Raw genomic sequence first — 21991 nt, forward strand, 5'->3', positions numbered from 1 at the left:
ACTGTAATATTTAACTCAGGATACCATCAGTTTACACGCTCTTGCAAAAATGAAATGACATCATGCTCAAACTGGAAAGTAATATTAGATGGTCATAACACAGATGGAATATTTAACTCAGGTTACCATCAGTTTACACGCTCTTACAAAAATGAAATTACTCTGTGATTGATCCTGGCATACTGGATGTGCTGGTATGGGTAGATTGAAAGAAAGACACTACATTAACAAGGAAATACATATTGTACTGTGCGAATGTTTAAATTGTGTTCTTTGTTGAATTTTATGCTCCTTTATATAGGCTACAACTTTGTTTTCAAACATCCGGATGATCATTCCCAAACTTATAATACCGGTACGTAACATTTAGATCTGACGTGTTTCCGGTTTCTGCTAAGTGCTGTCCCATTCTTGCAAATTGTTCAGTTAAACTGTATGCAGGCACCTCTCCCAGATTTGATTTAAAGCGCGGAGTCAGACAAGGATGTCCGCTCTCGCCGTACTTGTTTCTGATTTGTGCTCAATTACTCTCTGATTACATTAAGATCAGCCCCTTGAAAGGTATCAATAGCTGAAAATGATATTATTATTAGTCAGCTGGCTGACGATACCACTTTATTAAAAAAAAAAAAATGCTTCACAGGTTTCAGTAGCCATTGATTTAATTCAGATGTTTTCCAAAGCCTCTGGGCTCTGTTTAAACGTTAATAAGTGTGAGCTGCTGTAATGTTTCCTCTATCTCTAACATTCCTGTGAAAGATTCTGTCACTTACCTCGGTATTGTTATTAACAAAAATCAAGACACTAGATGCTCTTTGAACTTCAGCCCTACCATAGGAAAGATACAGAAAAAACTCAACTCTTGGCTACAAAGAGACTTATCCATTAGAGGTAGAATTCTACTAACCAAGGCAGAGGGCATATCCCGCCTGACTTATGCAGCTTTATCTCTCCATGTGAATAACAGACCTCTAGAGCCATTGATAACATACTTTATAATTTTGTGTGGAGAAACAGAATACACTACATTAGAAAATCAGTCTTAATGAACTCCTATGAACATGGTGGCCTGAACTTTCTTGATTTTTTCACCCTTAACTTTCAAAATAAATTGGATTAAACAGTTTCTTAGAAACCCAACTTCCATCTGGAATTTTATTCCCAACTACTTATTCTCAAAACTTGGAGGCCTTAAATTTGTTTTCCTTTGCAATTATAAAATTGAAAAAAATCCCCTTAAAATTATCTAATTTCCATAAACAAATGCTCACAACACACACACAACTTCTCCCCCCACAGATACTACATCTGGAACAATAGAGACATATTACAGTATATAAACACAAATCATTGTTCTTGGAAAACTGGTTGGTCCATGGGATTTATCTGGTTATCAGCTCCTCAATCCAAACGGCACTTTAATGTCATACTCAGAACTCCTGGACAAGTATAGTATTCCTAAACCACCAAAGGAATACGCTATAGTTTTTGATGCTGTACCTTCTGGTGTCTTAATGCTTCTTAAGAATTCATCTGAACTGTCTTTACCTCCATTGGATCCTGCTGTTACTAGTGTTGGTCAGATATGTTTCTCCTCTAAAAAGAGCAATAACAACCCTGATATACGTGCCTTATTTCAAAGAGAAGTAGTCTCTGTTCCAAATGTAGTCTCTTACTGGAATAACTTCACTTCAGATCTGAACTGGAAGAAAATATGGTGTTTGCCCTCTAAATATCTGATTATAAATAAGGTTAAAGAAGTGACTCTGAAAATGATTCATCGTTTTTATCCTTGCAAGGTATTTCTACAAAGATACAAAAAGGACATGGATGTGTCTGCTCATTTTGTAAACTGTCTGCAGAGACTTATGTCATTTATTTTGGTCTTGTCCCATCTCATGTATTTTTTTAAAGATATCTGTTCAATAATTTCACATCATATTGACTCTGATTTCTCCCTTTCATATGAAAATGTATTGTTTGGATTCTTTTCTTTCACCTCTAGCAAAGCAATTCAATTTTACATCATCAATTTAATTTTGTTACTTGCAAAATTTCATATTCACAAATCTAAATTCTCTAATCACATACCATCTTTCCCGGCCTTTAAAAATGAATTCAAACAATACATTGCAACAATCCAATATTCTAAAGATAGAAAAGCCATCCAAACCACTGAGTTATGTACTATGTATAACATTTTTTTGAACTGATCTATAATTTCTGTCTGTGACTAATCCACTGGCATCAAATGTTTCTATATATGTTTTATTTGTTTTATAATGTATTGTTGACAATTTGAAATAAATTTAAAAAACAAAACAAAAAAAACAACAACTCCACGCCCGTCTTCCGGGAGATGACGTGTGGTTATGGGGGCGGGGCTTGTGCGGGTCTGGGGGCGGGGCTTGTGTGTGTGTGTGGCAGTTATTATTATAGATCCATGGTGTGTGGTGTGGGCGGGGGGCGGGGCTTGTGTGTGTGGTGTGGGCGGGGGGCGGGGCTTGTCCTGATCCGGAAGTCTCGGCTGCTGCTGGAGAAGAGCAACATGGCGCTGGGGAACTGCTGGAAGCAGCTGTCGTGGTTCTACTACCAGTACCTGCTGGTGACGGCGCTGTACATGCTGGAGCCCTGGGAGAGGACCGTGTTCAGTATCCTTCTATCCTCCTCCTATCTCCGGGGGAGAGGCTCTGCCCGCGGCTGCTCTGGAGCTGCCCTGTAGCTCCGGCTGGAGCTGCTAACGCTAGCTGCTGTAGGAAAGTCAGGTGGAGCTGAGGGACAGACAGGTGATCACTAGACGTTTATCACACTGGTGGAGGTCTGGTCACGTTCAGTAAGTTCATAACTCTAGACGTTTATCACACTGGTGGAGTCTGGTCACGTTCAGTAAGTTCATAACTCTAGACGTTTATCACACTGGTGGAGGTCTGATCACGTTCACTAAGTTAATAACTCGAGCCGTGAACAGATCACACCCAAACTTACTGAAGTTTAGATAAAGTCCTCACGACCGCAGCTTTAGATCAGGTTAGTTCCTGTAAATACAGTAAAATACTGAACATTGATGTACATTAATGTACATCAAGGTGGATGGAGGTCGCTGTTGTTGTTAATGTAACTTTGTAAACACATGACCTAGGGACTCCAGACACAAATAGACAAATAAAACACTTATATATTGCTGTTAAGATACCACGTGACAAGAAAAAATATTCACATTTTATTTATTTTATTTATATATATATATGTGTATGTAGGTGTGTTTATGTATATATATATATATATATATATATATATATATATATATATATATATATATATATATATATATATATAAATGGATAAAAGTAGATGTGTAATTAGTCTAATGCAGGAATCCAGTTTGATTTAGTTTTAGAGTTGTATGAGCAGGTTGAGTACAAAAACATGAAGTCAGTTGCAGTGTAAGTTTTTGTGTAAAGGCAATAAGTTGAAACAAAGTGGTCCAGTCCTTGGTGAGAGCTGTGATGGAGCCGTCCGTCTGTCAGGCCGGACCGGTACTGGTCCAGTCCTTGGTGAGAGCTGTGATGGAGCCGTCAGGCTGGACCGGTACCAGGTCCAGTCTGGGTTTAGCTGTCTCTCAGCTGCAAACATGCTGTTTAGTCTAAAACCTACGGAAGAATATCAGGGCCAGGCAGGAGAACAAATGTTTGAGGGGAAGACTTTCTTTTTTTATTGTACACATCGAGAAAAAAGTCAAAATGTTGAGGAAAAAAGTTGAAATGTGGAGATTAATGTTGAAATACAATTTGGTGAATAAAGTGTAAATGTCTCCTCTGGCCCATCAAATCCAGTTAGAGCAACTGACAGCTCTGCAGCAGCATCTGTAACTAACTAACTAACTAACTAACTAACTAACTAACTAACTAACTAACTTACATCCTTGCAGTGGAACGTTAAGGAGACGTTTCTGAACTTATGCAACTGCATACAAGACTGTCTCAGAAAATTAGAATATTGTGATTTTCTGTAATGCAATTACAAAAACAAAAATGTCATATATTCTGGATTCATTACAAATCAACTGAAATATTGCAAGCCTTTTATTATTTTAATATTGCTGATCATGGCTTACAGCTTAAGAAAACTCAAATATCCTATCTCAAAAATTAGAATATTCTGGGAATCTTAATCTTAAACTGTAAACCATAATCAGAAATATTAAAATAATTAAAATAATTGCAATATTTCAGTTGATTTGTAATGAATCCAGAATGTATGACATTTTTGTTTTTTTAATTCTATTACAGAAAATAAAGAACTTTATCACAATATTCTAATTTCCTGAGACAGTCCTGTATGTGTGATATGTGTTTCAAATCAATATCTTCATCAAATTTTGACTCTTTTCTCAACATTTCCACTTTTTTCTCGAAGTGCATAATGAAAAAAAAATCTTCCTCCTCTGAAATATTATTTTTATTTTTCTCCTGCCTGGCCCTGATACTCTTCTGTAAAAACCAGCCCTGTCCTGTAAAAGTGCTTTGTTTTGGTGACTTGTTCCTAGATGAAGATGAGTTTGCGGTTAAGAGTCCAGAATGTTCCCGGTTGTTCCTGAACTCGTCTCCTCAGACTCCCTGCTGGTGTCGGTGGCCGGCATGGCTCTCTACACCGGCTACGTGTTCATGCCGCAGCACGTCATGGCCATCCTGCACTACTTCGAGGTGGTCCAGTGAGCCGGGGGCTCCCCCACGGACCTGTCCCATCGCTGGCTGCCCGTCCGCCGGCCCTGCACCTGTCCGTCGGCCCACGTTTCCTCCAGAACCTCCTTACTTTTCAAACTTTTACTTTTCTTTTTTTGCGTGTTTAAGTTTGCACAAGAGGCCCTTGTTTTCCTTCTCTGAGTGCTCTGCAACATTCCTGGAAACGTCCCTGGTTTCACCTTGTTTTTAAACTGAGTAACAGTCTGGATGTGACGGTAAAGCCATGGTTGCTATGGTAACACCATGGTTGCTGTGGAAACACCATGGTTGCTATGGTAACACCATGGTTGCTATGGTAACACCATCACTATGGTCCTGATCCTGACGGGGGAACGGTCCACACGCAGGACGGTGGTTTTCTCCCCCCGGACGTTTCAGCGGGACCATTCTCAACCTGCATCATTTTTGTGTTCCAGCTGTTTGAACGGAAGACTCTGGACCATAATCACACGTCTCACTCCTCCGTCTCACTCCTCCGTCTCACTCCTACGTCTCACTCCTCCTGCGTTTCCACCCGTGTCCTGTAAATATGAAGCTTATCAAATGTTTAATAAAAGAGAAGGTAATTTTGATGAGGTTTTTCATTCCGAGCTGGTTCAGATATCTGCGTTAAATACGCGCGGGTCGTGAAAACTCTGAGACGAAGCTCATCAAAGTTGTTGCTTGGCCGGGGAATCCTAAACAACGACAGTGTGTTTGATCCAGTTGCTACGGTTGTTTAAGTTCCAGCTGCTTTTCCCGGCAGATACTTTCACACTTGTGTGAAAAAGTGTTTGCCCCCTTCCTTTTTTTTTTTTTTTGCATGTTTGTCGCACTTAAATGTTTCAGATCAAACAAATTTAAATATTAGACAAAGATAACACAAGTAAACACAAAATGCAGTTTTTAAATGAAGGTTTTTATTATTAAGGTGAAAGAAAAATCCAAACCTACATGGCCCTGTGTGAAAGTGATTCCCCCTAAACCTAATAACTGGTTCCCTCGGCAGCAACAACTGCAATCAAGTGTTTGCCATAACTGGCAATCAGTGCGTTTACATGGGAACTTTAATTCCTCTAATTCAGAATTAAAATTCAATCCGATTTATAAAAAAAAAAAAAAATCACCATGTAAACACCTAATTCCGAATGAAAATGGCCATTCCGAATTAAACTTAATTCTAAGTAAGTGGCTGGTTTATTCTGATTTTAAATCCGAATAGAATAATTCCAGATCATGTTTACACTCGGTGCGTCCGACCTACTAAAAAGTATATACTAAAAAGTATACTTAAGTTCAGCACACTTTTGAGTAAATATCCGTAGGGTGGAGTAATTCGGACGTACTATTAAGAGTGCACACGTCACTTCCTGCCGTAGGGAGGGGGGGGAGTTGTTACCATTAGGGATGCACCGAAATGAAAATTTGTGGCCGAAGCCGAAACCGAAAATAATAATAAACACTTGGCCGAATACCGAACATTGTTCTTCGCAGTTTTTCATTTATTTTGCCAATTTTTTCACCATTGTATAAATCAAATAAATTCGATTTAGGCATGCTTTTAAAAGAAAAAAATCTTTTACAAAATTACAAGGTAGAAAACATTTGTTGAACATAAAAAACTGAACATTTAATTTCCCAGCATTTCTTAAATATTCCAGCAGACATTATACCAACAAAGAACAATAACTTAAAATAAATAAATTAGCAAAATGAAAATCTTTGAGCTTACGTTAGGCTTAACTGACTGAACATTGTAACATAGGCCTGAAAACAATAAAAATGCATTAAAGCGCTCAGGGTTTTTTATCATTTCAAATGATAAATCAAACTTGTAGCTGAAAGACTTTGCAGATGTTTCCCCTCTAGATATTTGAGCAGAACATTCATTGCAAACAGCCATTCTTGTATTATTCTTTGCCACTCTAAAATACTTCCACACTGCTGACATGTTTGCACCACTTCACTCCACGCTCTTCCACGTTTGATTTCGTCATCTAAACGCACCTGTAATAGATTGATTTATGTTGATTTGGTTCCACCTGCTGGTGAATGTTAGGTAAAATTCTTATGTGGTTAGGTTTCGGTTGGCCAACGATTTATGTGGTGCAACAGTTACGGAGCGGCCAGTCTATTTCCTTATATTACAACGCCGTTATTAATTGTTCAGTTTTTTTCCCACTTATTCCACCGAACACCGAAAGTTTTTTGCCATTTTCGGCCGAACAATTTCGGTTACCGAACAATCGGTGCATCACTAGTTACCATGGTAACAGCAGCAGTAGCAGCACCGCTCTTTCCCGTTTATTCTGGCCGAAACAAGATGACATTATATAATATTATTAAATATGAATATTATAATATTAATATTATATAATAATATTATTATACTTAATATTATACTTATGACATATACGTATCATTTAGCAACCAAACACTGCTGCATTGCATTGTGGGAAGTTTCTGCTCAGCTAGTGTCCATCAATCCACACTAATACATTTCTCTGGAATGAGTATGGATAGTACACGGGAGATGTGAAAGCTCCCTGAATCAACATAGGTGTGAGTGTGAATGTCTGGTTGTGTTTATCACTGACTACGTTTCCATGCATCAATAACCCTTTTCTAAACAGAATATTAGCAATAACCCGGTTTTTAAAAACCCCAATATGAGCCCTGGGTTACTCCTTTTAAAACCTGAATATTGGGTCATGTAAACGCCAAACAGAATATCCCCATCAAACGGAACAGGAATTTGTTTTCTGCTCATGTTCTGTTCACAAGGAATCCTGGTCTTTTGAGTCCAGGAAGTTCTTATAAACACGGAGAAACCAAGACCAGGAGGAGACTAATCCCTTCATAAATGTAATGAAGGATATGAACATTTCTGCATTTGTAGACGGTAGAAAGTACCGGGATAGAAGATTTACAAGAAGGAGAGAGAAAAGTTGCGTGAAGCAGCATTTGTACGAACACCAGACCAGATCACTTCTTCTTCTACTTCTACTGGGCTGTTCATTATCCACCGTGCTGCTGTTATTGTTGTTGATTATTTGTTATTTGGATTTGGATACAGGAAGAAGAAGCAGAAATGACCGGAATTGCGTCATGATGTTCTCCGTGCGTCGCTGGTTTGATCCAGATATCCCAAATGAATATTTACCATGTATACAGGGATAACCCTGTTAGCTCACGAATGGAAACAGATTATTCCCAATGTTTCAGTACCCGTAATATTGACCTTAACCCCAATTTTGACTGCATGTAAACTAGGGGTGGAACAATATATCGTGCCAAGAAATTTTGCGATACAAAAACGTCACGAAACGTGTCGTGGAGGTGACAAAGTGTATCTGATATTGGGTTATTAATATTAATCTATTGTGGTGACTAGTAACGACCGCGCCTCGACCCGCGGACCAAAATCTTCCTCCGCTCAGAAGAAACTAGTCCCGTTTTGGTCCCGATCACGGGACTCTTGCAGGGTTTTGAGCTCTGAACTTTTACTGATGTAAGGCTGGTGTAGAGTTAAGCCTTACCTTATTAAATTAAACCTTTTTGGGGTGGTGAGTAGGATAAACACGGGGACAACTTCTGCTGATTTCTAGTGTACTTTAATGTCCCTCAACAGTGTAGGATTTTAGAACATCAACACAGCACCTAGTGCCGTACTGTGGCGTATCACTCCGCCCAATCTAAAACAGACTCATCACTACAGATAAACTGACTAGTGTCATTATAGTCCCTGATTTACATCACAATATAAAGAATATATTTATAAAATAATCAACCCTGAATTACCAAAATAACCTTCTTAACAAAAATAAATCTCCTCTTACACTTATAAGGTGAGCATGAATCAATCTTTTTTATGATGTAAAATTGTATGTATTTATTTACTTTTATCTATTTATTTAATTTTAGTTGTTACATTTCTGGAAAAGAAAAAAGTAAAATCATACATGAGAGAAACTATTCAGTTTGTGGCTAAATATTTGTACTTGTATGAAACTGAAGATGCATAATACAAACCTGACATTTACTTTTAGTTCAGTTTGTGGAAAATGGTTGGCCTGGCTTTCTCTTTAAAACTTAAACAGTTATAAAGCATTACAAACTGTAATAATAGGGCAAACGCACAGCATTGTTTTGTATTTTGTGTCTTTCAAATAAAAGACCATTTTTTCCAGACATATGTTCCTCATTCAAGGTTGTTAAAAAATACTGCTATAATATCGTATCGTTATCGTGACCTCAATATCGTGTATCGTACCGTATTGTGAGATTAGTGTATCGTTACATCCCTAATGTAAACGTGGTCTATGGCTGTCTCCAAATTCAGATACTACCGCACTACATGCTACATACTGCAAAGTATGTACTAAATGAAGGATTCAGTACGCTGCTCCAGCAGACCGTTCACACAGCAGTGTGCTACAGTGTATCCCAGAATGCATTTCACACCAAAACGACAGAGAAAGATGAGATTTAAAAGCAGACTAGAAGCTGTTTTAATTTCAGCTGTAGTGCTGTTAATATGCCACTTCATTAAGTTTTAATATTTTTTCAGGCGTAAAAGTAACCGTTAAGATCCCCACCCTGGGCTCAGTTTATCCAAATAACGCCTGTTAAGAAATTTGATCCGATGTTTCGGGGATCAGAAGTATGTATATGTATATATATATATATATATATATATATATATATATATATATATATATATATATCCAGTACTCGAGTTGTAAAAAAAAAAATCAGGGGGGATGGTGGATTTGATCATATGGAGACAGATAATTTGTGCTGATTACAAATAATATAATATATTACAAATAATAGCAGTGACCAAAACAGCTGCAGAAATACTGCAGGAATGACATAGCAGCAGTTAAATGCAGCCTTCTGTAAGCTTTAAATATCCACTGGGCTTACATCAAATACATCAAAACACAACAATAAAAACACTTTTCTGAACTTATCAATATGACTCTGTCCTTCACAGGATAAGTAACATGGATCACTGCAAAAACTCTAAATCTTAACAAGAATATTTGTCTTATTTCTAGTTAAAATGTCTCATTTTAGTAAAAAAAATCTCATTACACTTAAAACAAGACTCATCACTGGAAAAAACAACAATTTTCACCTGTTTCAAGTAGATTTTCACTTGAAATAAGTAGAAAAATCTGCCAGTGGAACAAGATTTTTTTGCTTGTAATAAGAAGATAAATCTTGTCCCACAGATTTTTCTACTAATTTCAAGTGAAAATGTATTTTTCTCGTAATGACATGATCGCCCCCGTATAGCTCAACGGGTTGAGTAGGTGACTTACGTACAGCGAACGCGGGTTCGATTCCAGTCGGGCCATATTTTGCAAACTTCCCCCGATGTGGGACTAATAAAGGATTATCTTATCTTAAATGTTGAAATAGCAGTAATACCACATTCATTGATGAAATGACATAAGGGATGGAAAGGGATTAATAAATGTATTAATATGAACATATCAGTCTATTGAATTTCATTTTATTTTATTATTAACAAAGTTCTCCTCTCTTTCGAGTCGCTCTCTCTGCATCTCTTATTTATTTCAGCTCCCGGACAAATTCTCTGTCAAAACACATTAATGAAAAGTAGTTATTTCATGAAAATACAATGAACTACCGATATATAACGTTGTCATAACACTTAATTCACTTTTATTTACCTAGCAAGCACACTAAGATAACTAACAAAAACCTAACATACTATTAAAAACCTAACTTAAATCCTTTTAGGGAGGCATTTCGCTGCCCACTGAATAGGCTTCGTTGGTGGATCGCCACACAATCAGCGCCTCAGTGTGTCCTTATCTGTCCCTAATAAAGATAAGCTAAATGTTTTCTTCTTGACGGCTCACTATCGTTAACGGTAACGTTACTTTGGCTGACTTAACGTTACGTTATCGCTTTGTATTAACGTTATTAGGACAAATATGCCAAGTTCTACATTCATTACAAATGGGCAACGTAGCTTTGTCACAATTTTTTATCGTTGTCCTTACACTAAATTGAATTAAAAAGGTTATATATTAAAGTTACTTACATTTATATTCCTCCTTCTCCCTCTCCACGGACGCTACTAGTCATTTCAGTCACTGTCCGGTCGCAGCTGTTTTCTCAATAAAGCTTTGAGAAAAAAAAGAAAAAAGCGCTGCCCGGCCGAGGCCGCATTGCATTCTGGGATATAGTAGGCGAGGTAGACTGGTCTGATGCATGCTGCAGATTTTTTTCCAAATCAGTAAAACATCCGGGTATTTTTCTCACACTGCAGATTTCCTTCTGTTCACATACAGCATACTACTTACTACACTTTGGACAAATCAGTGTATACTTGTAGTACAGTATGCGGATTCGAAAAACAGCCTATGTGTCCCTGCGATGGACTGTTGACCTGTCCAGGTGAAGCCCTGAGCTGGGACAGGCTCCACCCCCGGGACTCTGCAAACTGGAGAAAGCGGGTATAGAAAATGGATGGATGGATGGATGAACAAGACTACAAGATTTCATCATGTAAGATGAGAAAATGATCTTTACATTGTTAAATTGACCTTTAATAAAAAATATCTGGGCCGCCGGAGAGCGTGGGCTGAAAAGCTACGAAGGATTTCTCCATCATTTACCCAAACCATCTCACCAACACGTTACGCTAATAAATCATGCTCCACATCATGTTTAATGTACGTTTAATGTACGTTTATTTCCTGCAGACAGCGTAAAAATAGTCCGAAGGTAGTTGTGGTCCTGGAGTGTCCCCAGGAGGCTCCAGCGCAGCGACGCACAGCGACGCCAGGAGGCCGTGAGTTCATACGTGAGTTGGTCCGTGTGTCCGTACGTGTGTTGGTCCGTGTGTCTGTACGTGAGTTGGTCCGTGTGTCCGTACGTGAGTTTGTACGTGAGTTTGTACGTGTGTTGGTCCGTGTGTCCGTGTGTCCGTACGTGAGTTTGTACGTGTGTTGGTCCGTGTGTCCGTGTGTCCGTACGTGAGTTTGTACGTGTGTTGGTCCGTGTGTCCGTACGTGAGTTGGTCCGTGTGTCCGTACGTGTGTTGGTCCGTGTGTCCGTACGTGAGTTGGTCCGTGTGTCCGTACGTGAGTTGGTCCGTGTGTCCGTACGTGAGTTGGTCCGTGTGTCCGTACGTGAGTTTGTACGTGAGTTGGTCCGTGTGTCCGTACGTGAGTTTGTACGTGAGTTTGTACGTGAGTTTGTACGTGTGTTGGTCCGTGTGTCCGTACGTGAGTTGGTCCGTGTGTCCGTACGTGAGTTGGTCCGTGTGTCCGTACGTGAGTTGGTCCGTGTGTCCGTACGTGAGTTTGTACGTGAGTTTGTACGTGTGTTGGTCCGTGTGTCCGTACGTGAGTTTGTACGTGAGTTTGTACGTGTGTTGGTCCGTGTGTCCGTACGTGAGTTTGTACGTGAGTTTGTACGTGTGTTGGTCCGTGTGTCCGTGTGTCCGTACGTGAGTTTGTACGTGAGTTGGTCCGTGTGTCCGTGTGTCCGTACGTGAGTTTGTACGTGAGTTTGTACGTGAGTTTGTACGTGAGTTTGTACGTGAGTTTGTACGTGAGTTTGTACGTGAGTTTGTACGTGAGTTGGTCCGTGTGTCCGTACGTGAGTTTGTACGTGAGTTTGTACGTGAGTTTGTACGTGAGTTGGTCCGTGAGTTGGTACGTGGATGATGCTCCACCAGCACCTGAAGGCCTCTCCTCAGGCTCCTCAGGCCACCGGGCTGTGGCAGAGTGGGCAGTAGCTGTATTTCCTGATCTCCTGCTCCAGAGCGCAGTGTTTACACACACTGCACATCCAGAACTGGTACTCCGTAATGGGCCGGCCCGTCACGATGCATGTGGGGAGCTTCCCCTCTAACCTGGAGACAAATGGAAAGGAAGGTGGATATTTGAGGAATTCTTTTTTTTTTTTTTATCCCCGTTTATCCCCATTTCCCCCCCCAGTGCTCCTCCCTAAGTCAGTCCTGGGCATTGCTCCCTCTACCAACCCCGGGAGTTCCTGCACTGAGCTCAGGTCTCCTCCTTAACCTGAGGAGTGATCAGCAGCATCTTTTCACCAGACAGGGTGGGGTTTCTCCGGCCGGACGTAGCGCGTGGAAGGATCACGTTATTCCGGCCAGATCCTCCCACCAGAGGGGGCAGTAGAGCCAGGACTGCTGCATGTTTTTGTGACGGTAGCTCAGATTATGCCACAGTCTGTGTGAATACTCTATTCTGATTGGCTGGCAGGTGTCCATTACCACGGCAACGGAGATTCAGAGAAGAGCCGGCTACCGCAGGACGGCCACATGAGTGATTTTGTAATTTCTTTTAATTTATTTGGTGAATTTAAAAATGTTGATGACTGGGATGCAGAACCGATGGATGACCGATGGAGACCACAGCTTCACAAAGAGTGGAAGGAAGGCAGCGCCGGGCAAGTTACGCCACAGTTTGTGGATGGATTGTAGATGCGTGGGCTAACGTGTCTGCTGGCACTGTTGTTCCAGCTTTCACAAAAGCCGGCATCATTTCCGAGGGGCCTCACGGCACGGAAAGTGACTCTGACAGCGAGGAAAGTGGAACTGTTGTCAGGACTCAGCCCGTCAAGCTTGATCCAGGAGAACTGGTCAGCGTGGCCAGAGAGCTGCTCCCGGCTCGTACCCGTGGCCGAGCCGGGAGCAGCTCTCTGGCCACGCCGAGCAGAGCCCTGACAGCTGTTGCATATTTGATTTAGCGCAGCTGTTTAATTCAGAAACGGAGGATGAGGACTTAATTTTTGATTATTCATTGGTGATTTAAAAAATGTTAGTACTTTGTAATAAAGACTTTAAAAAAAAGCACAATCAAACTCAGTTTTGCTCCTGCTCTATTTTTAAATACGCACACTTGTATGCTTGTGTGTGTGTTGTTGTAAGGCGGTGCGCCGTATGTGTGTGTAGACGGCGCCTTCTCGTACGGTGTGCCGTACGGTTGTGAAAATCCGGTAATTTGGAAGTGGGCCTGGGATCCAGACCCCGGTCTGATCTGGACTGATCTGGTCTGATCTGGACTGATCTGGACTGATCTGGACTGATCTGGACTGATCTGGTCTGATCTGGACTGATCTGGACTGATCTGGACTGATCTGGTCTGATCTGGTCTGATCTGGTCTGATCTGGTCTGATCTGGACTGATCTGGACTGATCTGGACTGATCTGGTCTGATCTGGTCTGATCTGGTCTGATCTGGACTGATCTGGTCTGATCTGGACTGATCTGGACTGGCGTGGCCTCTGCTGGTCTCACCCGTCCAGCGAGGCGTCCGTCTGGACCCCGCGCAGGTTCTTCGGGGGGTGCTTGGTGAAGATGTCCAGGGCCAGGTCCTCGTAGAGCTGCCGCTGCTCGGGACTCAGCCCGTCCAGGGACTCCAGCTTCATGAAGGCCTTGGAGCACACGCCGAAGGCCCGGTCGGCTGCAGAGCACACGGCCAGCAGAGAGAAGATCTCCACCGCAGGGATGATGTCCTCGTACTCACACAGGTGCAGGGCTGGGAAACGGAAGAACAAACACTCGTTTCAGCTCGGTGGTTCAGACTGATCGTCTTCTTTCAGACCAGACCGACTGGACCTGGTTCACACCGGTGCGAGACACCCGCGCCCGTCAACACAGACCGTGAACCGAGCATACCGGTGCAAGACAGGAGCAACAGCCCACAATCATTCTTTTAATATTTGAGAAATATTTGAGAAATAGGGGAAATTTTGAATTTGATCTCTAACACCTTGTCATAACTGCATGCGATGCGAGCAAGCGTCAGCGTCAAAAACAATTCCATTGCTTTATTTTTTATTGCACTGTCCATACTGGTTGCGCAGCGCGACGCGGCGCGCCGTTTTGAGCTGGACTTTTGTGGGACGCCCTGTTTCTATTTTCTTCCTGTCGCTCGCGTTGAAAGCCGGTTGAAAGCGCTGTAGGTCATTTCAATACAAGAACCTCAATAAAGTGGCAGCTGCTGGAGGGAGATGGCCAGGGAGCTGGAAGGTTCTGATAAGATAATAAGATATAATAAGAAGAATCTTATTAGGGCTTAATTTGTGCCAGATCCTTCCGGAACAAGATCCGGTACCTATTTGATTGGATCCGGCACCTCCTTTTATCCATATTCTCTCGGCGTTTTATTTCTCTTTGAAGTTACTCATAGATCGCCTGTTTGTCTATGTCGGATGCATTTAATCAGAAAAAAGAGAAGAGGGCCCTTTTCTCTGCGCTCCCTTTCTCCTGCGCTGCGCGTCACCGTCTCCATCACCAAGCGCTTTTCCAAATCCAACTCAGCCTGGATCATTTCTCGTGTGCTCTGCTTTTTCCCACATCCCAGTAATGATCTGACATGTTGACATGTTTGCTGCATTTAACACCACACGCCGCTCACTCCACGCTGTTCACTGTTTGATTGCATCACCACACGCCGTTATTAATTGTACGGTTTTTTCCCCACTTATTCCACCGAACACCGAAAGTGTTTTTTTTGCTATTTTCGGCCGAACAATTTCGGTTACGGAATATTCGGTGCATCACTACGCTTTGTTGTGTGTAGTGAGTGTATACGTGTGTGTAGTTCAGCCTACAGGTGCTGCGCGCTCCATATTAGAACGCGTCAATCAGTTTAAGTTTGCTTTTTGTGATTGTAAATAAAACTACCAGCCCTAATTCAAATTTCCCTCCATTGAAGGGAAACAACGTGAGTGAATCTTTCTTTAACTGTAATGTCATTTGTTGGAGTTTGGAGTTTTTTGGAGTATTTGTCTGAAAGTTGGCATAGACACGAGAATTCAAAAAAGGACAATAAAACTCAGAAAATGTAGTTTCTTCCATTTTCTTCCATCCAGTTATTTCAGTATATTAACATACCCAATGATATTTTCTTCTTCTACAGTATATGTTCATTCAGCTATAATATGCAATAGTCTATAAACAATGAAACAGTCACTGGTGCAATTTCACAAATTTATGGTTACGCGTAAAATCGCCGGCGTAGCCTACGGCGTAGGGTACGCGGCGACGCGCACAGTTCGGTGCGTGTCGCCGCGTACCCTACGCTGTAGGGTTTGCGTTGGTGTAACGCGGAACCATAAATCAGCCTTTTAAAAAGCGAGTTTCAGCTGTCAATCAAAAGAACGTGGGGGCCGATAACGCGTTCAGTGTGGACAGAGAGCGTCCGATGCCACGCAGTGCGACGCGATAGTCGGACGCTCGCGTCCAGTTAGGACAGGCAGTAAGCCACATGTAGTCATCCAAGAAGAGAGGACTGCAGATTATTAGGCTCATTATTTTGATCCAGGTCCTGGTCAAGGTTTCTTCCTGAATAAAGGGGAGTTTGGCTTAAGGTTTTTCTCCCACTAGGGGAGTTTTGCCATTGTTTATGTAATAACTGCTCGGGGGTTTATGTTTATGTTCTGGGTCTCTGGAAAGATCTTAGAGACAACTTCTGTTGTAATAGACGCTATATAAATAAAATTGAATTGAATTGAATTATTAGAAACACTTGATGGGGCGGTAGTGGCTCAGGTGGTAGAGCGGGTCGTCCAAAGATCGGAAGGTCGGCGGTTCGAATCCCGCTCCATCCCAGTTGCTGTCGTAGTGTCCTTGGGCAAGACACCTTACCCACCTTGCCCCGTGTGAATGTGTTTGAATGTGTATGAATGTTGGTGGTGGTCTGAGGGGCCGTTTGGCGCGATATGGCAGCCACGCTTCCGTCAGTCTGCCCCAGGGCAGCTGTGGCTACAAACGTAGTTTACCACCACCAGTGAGGATGTGTATGGATGAATAATGGTCTAAGTGTAGCACTTTGAGATTCATTGAATGGAAAGTGCGTTACAAGTTAAATTCATTATTATTATTATTGATGATACCAGCACAGGTGATTCAAAGTGGAAAGATTTCTGTTATATCTGTGGTCTGAGTGGAAGGAACATATTGGATTCAGCTGGAATGACTCTGAAGTCCTGAATAAAGCTGCAAATTAAACCCCCAGTTTCATCTTCTAGCTCAGGGGTGGCCAACCAGTCCGAGGCTGAGACCACAATTGGTTACTGTGTTACTGCAAAGAGCCACATCGTACACAACAACTGTACCATCCCTCACTCCCTGCTCTCTCTGAGACATAAAAATACCATTAGAAAACGGAAAGGTGAAATCCTGCAATCTGATTGGTTGTTAACTGTGGTATAATGAGCATATTATGTTTCATTCCAATGTATACAGTATACTGTTTATATTTCATAATTATATATTTTTTACTTTTTTTACCCTTTCCCTGCATGTGTGTGTTGAGTGTACTGCTGCTGCACAAAGTGAATTTCTCCATTGAGGAAGAAATAAAGGAGAATCTAATTTTATCTTATCTTATCTACCACGGCTTCTATTCTAAAGCTTCATCACAGCAGATCATTCTGCGTCAGGAAAGCAACAATGTTTCCATGACAACAACCAACTGTTACATATTTTTTGACGGTTACAGCAGGTAACAAAAAGTAGCTGGTCTTAAAATGTATTTTTGTTTACAATACAATTAATTAGGCATGTTGACGGCAAACTTTGATCTCCGGGGAGGAGCTAACGATGGATGGATGGATTAAGGAGTTCCTCTCTCCGAAAAAAAAGACGAGCAAAAGACGACATGCAGAGCTACAGAGGGGCTATTTTTACTGGATAATATGTATTTCTGATTAATTAAAAACTACATAAAATAGATTGTGTATTCCTCTTTCATATTTACATTATTGGTAACAGTTTTTTAAAAGCAATACATCACTTGGCGTCGGGCCGGAAACGCAGCTCAGCTGTGATATAATGAGCGTATACCACGGCCTGTCATGATGTATTGCTTAAATATTCATATTTAATATATATATATATATATATATATATATATATATATATATATATATATATATATATATATATATATATATATATATATATATATATATATATATATACTGTATATACACATACATATATATATTAAACTCTCCCACTCTGTTAAAAACTTCCTGTGTTTATCTTCATATTTTCGTTTGGCCGTGCATTTCTTTCCCTGCCACTTTGAAAGTACATTTTTGTCCCTCCAAGTTATTTCCGTCACAAACACGAGCGTGCCCGTATAGCTCAACGGGTTGAGCAGGCGACTTATGTAAACCTTCCCCTGTACAGCGAACGCGGGTTTGATTCCAGTCACTGCATATTTTGCCCCCACTTCCTACGTGTCTGTTTTTCACTGCACCATCAAATAAAGTCGCAAGAGCCGCCTGACACCGGGCAAAGAGCCGCCTGACACCGGGCAAAGAGCCGCCTGACACCGGGCAAAGAGCCGCCTGACACCGGGCAAAGAGCCGCCTGACACCGGGCAAAGAGCCGCCTGACACCGGGCAAAGAGCCGCATGACACCGAGCAAAGAGCCGCCTGACACCGGGCAAAGAGCCGCATGACACCGAGCAAAGAGCCGCATGACACCGGGCAAAGAGCCGCCTGACACCGAGCAAAGAGCCGCATGACACCGGGCAAAGAGCCGCATGACACCGAGCAAAGAGCCGCATGACACCGGGCAAAGAGCCGCCTGACACCGGGCAAAGAGTGGTGCACTGGTGTCGGGTGATGTCGGGTGGTGTTGGCCGGTGTTGGCCGGTGTTGGCCGGTGTTGGCCGGGGTTGGGTGGTGTTGGCTGGTGTTGGTGTTGGCTGGTGTTGGGTGATGTTGGGTGGTGCTTGGTCACCTGTGCGCGTGGCGTGGTCGGTGCAGCCGGCGTACAGCTGCCGCTGTGCCAGCAGGAAGTAGTGGTAGGCCCCCGCCCCCCTCCAGGCCTGGTCCAGGACCCGGGCTGGAGACGTTGCGTCCTCCTCCAGCAGGCCGGCCAGCACCGACGTCGCCTGCTCAACCACACAGACAACAACCGTTAATCCATCAGTCACATTACACAAACCAGCAGTGCCAATCATTCAAGGCTGGATTTCTAGAACACACTCATATTTTGTTCATAGGGCTTGGTCGCCAAGTTGCATTCTGGGACGCGGCGGCCATGTTGGCAGTTTCGTGAGTGTAAACAAACAGCAGTGTAGTAGCAGTGTAGTAGCACCAAGTGAACAGACGGACCGCAAAAAAAAAAAGTTAAAATGCCGGAAAGGAACTGAAATTTATCGGGATACGTTAAACAAGGAAGGCAGTTTTATCTGAAGATTGGGGTTAATCGCACCGCAGAGAGCTGGCAGGCAACTGCGTTTAGCTGGAGAAGTGGGGAATAAAACCATAACCATAATGTACTGCTATCAAAACTCATTGATTTTAATTTTTCTGTTCAATCCATGATGTGGTTCTGGTCATACTTGTCACACAGACAACAATGTACTGTTGTGGACGGCTCTAGGTCCAGCTTTATGAGCTGTCCAGTAGGGGTCCCCCAGGGGTCCATACTGGGGCCAATTTTATTTTCACTTTATATTAATGACTTGCCTTAACACTGCCCACATGTGGACGTCCAACTCTACGCAGATGACACAGTCTTATTCACCAAAGCTAAAGACCCTGAGGAAGCAGCTTGCGTACTCTCTACAGCTCTTACACACATACAAATGTGGCTCGACAGATCATGTCTTGTATTAAACGCTAAAAAAACCGTATGCTTATACTTTTCTAAGCAACCTTCCCCTATGCGTTCTCTACCCGGGGTCAGCTTAGGCACTGAAAAGTTAGAAGTGGTAACAGACTTTAAATACTTAGGTGTTGTTCTAGACTCAAATTTCTCTTATAAAACATATAAAAATGATCACTAAAAAAATAAAGTTCAATCTTTATAATTTTAAGCACATTAAATGTGCCATGTCAAACACTGCTGCCCTAACATTTTTACATGCTATGATTTTCTCACATTTAAACTACTGCATCACAACCTGGACCATGGTGGGGCCTACCACACTCAAAATCCTAGATAAAAAACCTATCTCATACCATCATTGCAACATCTTGGACAAATACAATCTATGAAGCTTCGACAACTTCTGCAAATTCTCATACAGTTGTCTAATGTATAAAACCCTACATGGCCTGGCACCACCTTGCCTCCAGGAATTTTTTAAATACCGACAGTCGCGGGTCACTCGAGCACTCGAGGTTCCGTTCAGAAAAACTGCTTTTAGCCATAACGCACTCTATAAAGGGTAGTGCGTTATGGAATTCTATACCTGTACACATAAGGGAATGCCCCTCTTTAACAACTTTTAAAAACCAGATAAAAATATGGCTCAGAGGTCAACAAATGTGTACACACACCTAATGTGTGTTTGGGCCTCCTCCTACCTACTAACTTTTTTTTATCATTCTCATTTTACTAATTGTACTTGTCTTTACTAATTGTACTTGTCTTTGTTTCTGTTTTCTTTTTCTTATTGCATTTTTATCTTCTCTGCTTTTAACACCTTACCTGCCTATATTGGACTACAGATGGAAACTAGCCTTGTGCTACTACAATCTGGCACATTTACATATGTATATATGTTCATCAATGTGCATTGTCCTGAGAAATAAATAAAGTAAAAAAATAAATAAAAAAATAAAACCGACTCCGGTCTGTGTGAGTGTTTGTTTGTGGTTTACTGTGGAAGGTTATGTTTGGTCGTCTTACAGCTACGATCCAAGCGAGCCGACGACTCTTTTGCTATGTTATCTCCGATGCTTGGTGTCCGTGGTTCTGCCTCCAAGCAGGAAAGCAGTGAAAAGTTAAACCATTAGCGATCTTTTCCCCACGTCTGTTATGTGTGGAGCTGCTGCAGCTACTACACAGCAACAGGTTACCATGGTTACAGAATAACGGACAGTAACGATTACAAGTAAGACACAACAAAGAGGGAGCACGTCTGTACACAGTGCGCAGTGGTCCGAAGAGCAGCTCAGGTAGCATCCAACATGGCGGCTCCGCCAAGTGATGACATCAAGACGACCAAGCCCTATTCAGTCAAAGCTATTAACAATCCATGATCTTGTAAAATATTATACATCAATAATCTTATTTAAAGCACTCAACAAACTACTACCAAGTAATATACAAGATTTTTTCACAATTCGGGAGAGAACTCATAATTTGAAAGGATATGTAGATTTTAAAATACCTAAAGTTCGAACCACTCGTAAAGGTTTTTGTGTGTCTGTATGTGGTGTGAGACTCTGGAACATGCTGGATATCCAATACAAGCAAAATATCCACAGATTTAAATTGCTAAATAAACAACATAACATAGTCTAGTCAAAGTATAAAGAGAGTGGGTTGTAACAATTTGTTAAATCAACTTCGGTCTTGAAATGTTGATGTGTACTTGTTGTTCCTCATTAAGTTGGTATGTATTGTCCATTACATTCTAGTACTGTTGTTCTTACCATCACTGACGTGTGCGTATGTATGTATGTATGTATGTATGTGTGTGTGTGTGTGTGTGTGTGTGTGTGTGTGTGTGTGTGTGTGTGTGTGTGTGTGTGTGTGTGTGTGTGTGTGTGTGTGTGTGTGTGTGTGTGTGTGTGTGTGTGTGTGTGTGTGTATGTATGTATGTATGTATGTATGTATGTATGTATGTATGTATGTATTCACTACCGTTTCATGTTTGAAATAAAAATTTTAATTTCAAATTAAAGCTGTAAGCAGCGATGAACGGGCCCTTGCGCATGCAATTTTCACCAATAAAAGTCAAGGACTCAAAACCGAGTCCGATGACACTCTATTGGCCCTTTTCCACTAGTACCTACTCTGCACGGCTCGCCTCGCCCCCGTCTTGCGCTTTTGCACTACGGGACAAGACGGGTAGAGGCTGGTCGAGTAGATACTTTTTCTGTACCTACTCTGCCGAGGTTCTAAGCGGCGGAGTCGGCGCTGTATCTAACATCATCACACTACAGGCCACCGATTGGTCGGGGGGCGGAGCCGTCAGACGTTTGAATCAGGAAGCGGGAGTCAGTGCAAGAGCGGCTCGCGGCTTCCTCATTTTATTCAACAGGCAACGGCAGCAAAAGTCTGTTTCTGATCCAACTCTGAGGGGCAGATGTTCATAAACCTGGTGCTGAGGAGAGAATTAAAAAGGGATCTAGACGGAGATAAGGAACGACCAGACCTACCAGGAGCTCTGTCTCTTCATAGCTGCTCACGGCTCCAGCTGAAGGCTGATTTAAGGTTCCACGTCACACAAACGCAGAGCCTACGCCGTAGGCTACGCCGTCGATTTATCGCGGA

General features: G+C 41.9%; 2 protein-coding genes across 2 annotated transcripts in view; one reads left to right on the forward strand and one right to left on the reverse strand.

Annotated features, from left to right (window-relative positions):
• Window positions 1-2520: 2520 nt before the first annotated feature.
• sptssa (serine palmitoyltransferase, small subunit A) lies at window positions 2521-5314 on the forward strand. Its single transcript, XM_061744028.1, has 2 exons — window positions 2521-2651; window positions 4612-5314. The coding sequence occupies exons 1-2, from the start codon at window positions 2549-2551 to the stop codon at window positions 4713-4715; spliced, it is 207 nt and encodes a 68-aa protein (XP_061600012.1). The 5' UTR covers window positions 2521-2548; the 3' UTR covers window positions 4716-5314.
• A 6132-nt stretch (window positions 5315-11446) lies between these two features.
• Window positions 11447-21991, reverse strand: part of wdr35 (WD repeat domain 35) — a 50490-nt gene continuing 39945 nt past the window's right edge. The window contains exons 26-28 of the mRNA XM_061743612.1: window positions 18497-18650; window positions 14032-14272; window positions 11447-12624 (exon numbers count right to left, since the gene is read on the reverse strand). Of these exons, the coding sequence (XP_061599596.1) occupies window positions 12474-12624; window positions 14032-14272; window positions 18497-18650 (546 nt within the window). The 3' untranslated portion in view covers window positions 11447-12473. The remainder of the gene's footprint in view (window positions 12625-14031; window positions 14273-18496; window positions 18651-21991) is intronic.

This window comes from Cololabis saira, chromosome 16 (genome assembly GCF_033807715.1).
Source record: "Cololabis saira isolate AMF1-May2022 chromosome 16, fColSai1.1, whole genome shotgun sequence".
NCBI lineage: Eukaryota > Metazoa > Chordata > Actinopteri > Beloniformes > Belonidae > Cololabis > Cololabis saira.